Genomic DNA, 6,443 nt, shown 5'->3' on the forward strand with positions numbered 1-6,443 from the left:
TCACTTTGACCACATGGCAAGTGTACAAGCATTTGTAACCATAGCTCGGATTTGGAATGAGCATTTTCACCCATGTAATTTTCTCCACTCGCACCTCTTTTCCATTTGTTGAATACCTGAAGTGTTACAGTAAGTACTTGATATGCATACTGAAAACAGGCTTCGCATTTAACATGCTAAAGTTTTTTTTAATCAATAACTGTTAATTTATTAATTTTGTTAGGAGAAAAAGATATGAACCTACGAATTTTTCTTTTTTGGGCCTTTTTCCTTCAACTACTAAACTAACCTTATAACTTCTCTGGACATGCTAAAGTAAGATGCAAGACTTCAAGAAAACCAAGCGAATAAACTAGCTAAAAACAATACATGTGAATAAATAAATTAGAACAGCAAGGAAGAAAATATAAGAACTAGTTTTATGACAATGTAGTTTTGTTTGTTAGCAACCATGGCAATTTCCTGGTAAATACTTGACAAACAGTTTCCTTAAATATTTATTCAAGGATGGGGATGACTGGTGGCGCAGTGCAACAGGGTGGGGATTGTGACTTAGATATGTTTTGGATTATAGGGGAAGGTGGCACGACAATTTTGGATTAGATCAGAGGGGATTCGCGTGACAGTGCTGGAGGATGAGGATGGGGTGGCGCGCAATTTCGTTGAAGGGAAGTTTGAGGGATGTAGGGATTTGGTGAATGGACAAAAAAGAAATTTCGCACAAGTTGGGTGCTATTGGCAGTGCCAATAGTTGCTCCCACTGTATATGTCATCTATAACCTATTCTATTGGGCTCAAGGATCAAATATCCACACGCGCCAATCGAACGGTTCAGTTTCTATTATTAATTTGACATTTAAAAAAATTTATAAAAATCGTGTCATTTTAATAAACCTAAATAAAAGTAATAGAATCTCTTCCAAACGTTTATTAAGAATAAGAAAATCACTTGGTTATTTAAAAGTTATCACGAAGAATAAGCATAATTTAGGTGTGAAACTTAAAAATAAGAAGTATAAATAATTTTATATTTCAAAAGTAATCTTACTAAATTTTAATAGAACTTCTTTTAAAGTATTAATTTTTTAAAGGTTTCTGTTAAAGTATTAGTATTAAAAGCTAATTTAGAAGAATTAATTTTGTTTGAATAATATAATAACATTACCTTTTAAACAAAATCATAAATATCTATTTTTAAAGATTTTGTAGAATTTACATTTATAATTAATCATATTAGGGATAAATGTGTTATACCATAATAGGTTGTTATGTGACCCAAAAAAAAATGTTGTTTTAATAATAGGTTGTTTCGGACAAAAAGAAAACCAGAGCAGAGGCCCAAAAGAAAGGGACATTGAGGTATTAATTTGATGTAGAGTTGTAAAAAAAAGTCTTAAAAAAAGAAAATGCCAAGGCATCATATATCAACAAACAATTGCCCAATATCCACTTGAGATTTGTCCCACACAAGAACGCCAGATCCAGCGTGGCTTGATCTTCACCATTCAATTATAAGGAAGTCTAGGATGTATGAGTTATTATAATCCTAACATGTCTTTGATTATCACGTTTAAAAAAATAGCTGCATTTTCTGTCTTTCTGATAATTGGCTTCCCAATCCCATAGTTCTCCCTTACCAGAAAGGATTTGAAACTAACATTTTTAAAATTGGATATATTATTGAATCGGTAAAGTCGGTAGAGTATAGACATTACTTCTAGTTTTAATTTTCAATTCGTAGTTAATAAGTAATATTATTTTAATGATTAATATAATATATTAAACAATCTTACACAAAAATAACACTATTTTATTAGGTAAAAATTTTAACTTTTCAAATAAATTTTACCAACTCATTCTTTTAAATAATTATATTGAACAATCCGGACTTATATTCACACCTAATTACCCCCGTGTCCTTGTCGTTCCTGTGAATCTAACATAGGACTTTGTTGCTAATGCTTGTGATATGGCACATCAAACTCCAATATTAATCTCTGACTCAATAACCCCTATTTTCACCAATTTTCCGTTCACAAAAATTAACTACAACACAAAGCACACAGTATCATTGTACAATTCTTTTCAATATTAAATAGCCCCCACTAAAATATATTACAAAGTTTTTTTTTAAAAAAATGTCGGCATTTGATTTTAAACTTCATAAGAATAATATAAAGAACTCCATCTAAGTTTTGTACATTTAATTTTGCAGTAAAACTTGTAAATACAAAACCAAAGTCCCTAGTATTCTCTCAGTGAATTGCACCAAATTCATAAAGAAACAAATAACAGATGAAAACACAGATAAATGTACTGTCATATCGTACTCATCATAAAGAGGAAAAAATTGTGAATTTATTTATATACAAAACCGCAAAGTCCCTACTATTCAAAATTCTTAAAGTGTACTTTCATTGCATTACATCAAATTAACCATGTAGAAACAAATGACAGTTCAAACCAGAAAAAGTTAAATGTACTGACAGATTAACATTGAGGTGAAATATAAACCATTGAATGTATTGTACTCAAGGTACTTTAACCGTATAAGCAAACTCTAACATAATGACCACTCCTCCGTTGAATACTACAAATATAATTGAAATTTAGAATCACAGTACTCTAGACTGACTTTTCAGGCTTCATGTGTCAAAAGATAAATGCTTCATACAAATCAGAAAGAAGGGATAGAGAAGCATGATAAACACAAATGTTTGTCACGGAGGTTAAAGGTTTTACAATGTCTATAAACAGTTACTAAAGAGCAGTGAAGCACCACCTGAAACAATTATTAAACAAGGGGCCAAAATGCCTGCTGAACTCATGAGCTCTAGTTATAATCACATTCACACCTGAAAAGCTAGGATAAACAAGATGGGATAATACAAGATAGTAGAACAAAAAAATCTAAAGACAAAAAATTGAATGCCGCTATCTACTTTTCATTACGGGATTGCAAGTTGAAGCACATACACTTATCTTTCATGGCTTCACCCTCACTTCCATACTCTTTAAATCTGTACTCTTCCTGCTTAAATGAAGAAGGCACTTTTCCCTCACTGTAGCATTGGTTACACAAACTAAAATGAGATTTTATCTCCTTAAACCGAGAACCAATAATTGGGTAGCGGCAAACAGAGCACACCACGTCGCCATGCCTATTTCTATCCCCAGTTTCAAGCTTCACCAGACTAGGCATGATGCCAAAACCCCAATCTGGATCATCAAACATAACTAAAAACTCAGAGAAAGACACCGTCGAAGTGTCTGAATCTCCACGAACCTCCATTAATTCACTAGCCCCTTGGCTGGGAAGATAAACTGCCCTTAATAACTTGATGTATACAGTGACATCAACTTTCCTAATATTAGCACCGTCTTCATTCATAGGACGCCACAAAAGTGCATCAAAGGCAACCCTTTTGCGTCTATCCGGAGGACCGCCACAAATAGGAGCAAGAATAGCATAAAACAATCCCAGATCCAGCCTGCCCGAACCATTCTCATCCAAAACAGAAAGAATCCTCTCGTTTATGGCTTTTACAGCTCCTTGAAAAGTCTCAGGCTTCAGAAAATTGAGTAATCTATGAAGAATTTCTTCCAAACTCGGCTTCCGAATGGACTTTTCAGGAAATCCACTACCAGAATAGGAAACTGGCACATCACGTTCGCTCATCTCCTTCTTCAAAAGCTCCACGCTGCAACGACTCAATCTAGTAACCCTCTGAAGTGCTCTGATTTGCAGGGCAGTGGCTAGCTCCTGTCTTGCAGTAGTCTTTTCTCCAACTACCTTAAACTTAGATGGTTCAACTATAACAAACGATGCCTCCCCAGAAGCACCTCCATTACTAGGTTTGGTCTTCTTTTTCTGCAGCTGCTTCAAATGAGATATTGCATCGTGCAGCTCAACCCTATTTGTCATTTTCAATGCTTCCTTTAAAGCTCTTTTGGCTTCTTCAGTCTCCCCAGCTCCCAGCAGTGACACTGCCTTGTTCAGCAATGCTCGCCAATGGTTTGGCCACACAGCCAAAACCCTAGTATACATCTCAGAAGCCCTCTGAAACCTACCCAGATCCATATACAACCCACCTAAATTATAAAGTGCATCCACATGACCAGGCTTCAAATCAATAGCCTTCTGAAACACCTCAATAGCCCTCTCGTCCTCGCCCATGGCATGCAAAGCCGAGGCCAAATCACAATGTGCGTCAGCATAATCCGGCTTCATGAAAATTGCCTCCTCCAACGCCTTAACAGCTGCCCTATACTCCCCAACACCAAAAAGCGCACTACCTAAGAGCTTCAAAGCTCTAAAATGCGTGGGACAAAGAATCGCGGCCTCCCTATAATACTCACAGGCACTCAAAACCATCCCTTCGCCCTCAAGTGCGATGCCGAGGTTGACGTAAATCTGGGGGAGCAAGTAAGCCCACTGGTTCCCTCCAGCCTCAGCAGACTCAAGAGCCAAGAGAAACTCCTCCTTGGCCTCCTTGTACCTGACAAGAACATACAAGCAATTCCCTGCTCTAAAATGAGGCCTCACGTCCACAGGCTGCAACTCACAAGCCCTCTTAAAACTAACCAATGCCTCCTTAAACAACTGGTGCTCATACAAAACCCTCCCAATTGCCATGTGCCCATCAAATGCCTCTTCTCTTGACCTAGCACCATCAGCCCTCCCTCTCAGCCCTCCCAATTCCTTCAAAAACACAGCATAATCATGCCCTGACTCCTCCCACATCACTCTCTTCTCCGAAATCTCAGCCGAAGGCCCCAATTCGCGCGACCAACCGGCGTCCGAATACGCATCAAAGTTGTCATTCTTCAATTTCCCACCTTCCTTGGACTGCTTCACCTTCAGCCTCTTCACAAGAAGCTCCAAATCGTCCACAATCTTCCACGTGTCGTCGAACACGATCCCGTGGTTCGGCGACACGGCCCAGGCGGCCGTTCGCTGCTTCTTCTGCGTCTCCACCGTTATTCTCTCGTCGACAATCGACGAGGACGATGCCTCCGATGCCGCGAGGGGCTCCTTCACGGCGTCGGCGGCGACCAGGTCGAGGCCGAGGGCGTCGAAGTCACGGTCGACGTCGCCGGCGCCGTCGTCGTACGTGCGCAACAAACCCTCGTAAGTGAGACCCTTGTCGCCATCAATGAATTCGCCGTAGGTTCGGAACACCTCGTCGAGGATCGCGTTGATTTGTTCGTCGCTGAATTTCACCCTAGGGTTCACAGCACCCACCAGCAACGCCATTTCCTCGCGGTTGAGACCCCCATCACGGTTCGCGTCGAATTGGTTGAAAATTCGCCGAACCTTCTCCGATCTGGTGCCCCTCGTCGCCATTTCCGGAGTCAAAATCGAAGCTTGATGATGAAAACTATGATGGGTCGGTGCCGGTGAGGTTTTGTGTTTAGGGGAAGAAGGAAAATAAAATAAAATAGAATTAAATAAAACCTAATATTTTTTAATAAGGGTTTGAAATTGGAACCCCAATGAGTTGTTTTGGGGTCATTAGGATTTGGGATTGGAGTCAGAAGGGGTTACTTGTGGTTGATGATAATCATGATAGGCGGTTGTGATGTGGGGTTACTACTCAGAGGGACCATTTCAAAGGGAGCATGATTTTTGAAATTGGAAAATTTGGAACCCTAATTTGTTGTTTCGAATCTTTTGATGAGATTTGGGGTTCGTTAGGGCAGGGGTTGGACTTGTTTGTTGGTGATGATGATGACGATGAGTGGGGGCGTGTGTGGGTGAAAGCTAAAGGGGATTGATGGGACCAATTCCAAAGGCTATGATTTTTTTTCTTAGGGTTTGAAATTGAAAACCCTAAATTGCTTATTTTGAAAATCATTAGGAGTTGATTTGGGACTTAGTTTGCACAATTATTAGCTGTCTGTTAATCGTTATTTTTGGTTTTTGATTTGTCAATCTCTGCTCAGCTGTAAAGAAATTGAAGAAGAAATAGCACTCTCCCACACACGCACACACTCTCTCTCTCTGTTTCTTTCCTTTTTTTTTTTTAATTTATGTGATTATATTGCTGAATATTTGATGTTGGTGGGGCTTAATCAGTTCATTTGAGTTAAGTAATGATCGTTACGGCTTGCTAATAAATACGTCTGTCATGCAAACTTTCGACTGCAAATAACATATTAAAGCTACAAATATTTTATTTTACGTCAATCATTACATTATTTCACAAGAGAAGAAAAAAAGGTAACAACTTTTGTCAATGTAAAAAAAACATGTATATTTATTGTCCAGATACTTGAATTTATAGTGTTCATTTTATACTTAATAAAAATTAATATTTGAGTTTATGTATTTTTGGAATAAATATTTATTTTATATAAATAAGATTTATAATAAATAAGTATTTTAAATATATAAATTATATTATAATTTAAATTTATAAACTAAATATTTTTAAGTATAT

At 37.8% G+C, this 6,443-nt stretch overlaps 1 protein-coding gene across 1 annotated transcript; it reads right to left on the bottom strand.

The window, feature by feature from the left end:
- Positions 1 to 2,471: 2,471 nt before the first annotated feature.
- On the bottom strand, positions 2,472 to 5,945 carry LOC114402968 (uncharacterized TPR repeat-containing protein At1g05150-like). Its single transcript, XM_028365681.1, has one exon. It carries the CDS (start codon positions 5,345 to 5,347, stop codon positions 2,939 to 2,941), a length of 2,409 nt encoding a protein of 802 aa, XP_028221482.1. The 5' UTR covers positions 5,348 to 5,945; the 3' UTR covers positions 2,472 to 2,938.
- Positions 5,946 to 6,443: the final 498 nt, after the last annotated feature.

The sequence above is a fragment of the Glycine soja genome, chromosome 20, assembly GCF_004193775.1.
Source record: "Glycine soja cultivar W05 chromosome 20, ASM419377v2, whole genome shotgun sequence".
In the NCBI taxonomy this organism is placed as follows: Eukaryota; Viridiplantae; Streptophyta; class Magnoliopsida; order Fabales; family Fabaceae; genus Glycine; species Glycine soja.

Excerpts from the sequence above, each read along its gene's own strand:
- LOC114402968 (XM_028365681.1), bottom strand. The coding sequence starts at position 5,347 with ATGGCGACGAGGGGCACCAGATCGGAGAAGGTTCGGCGAATTTTCAAC.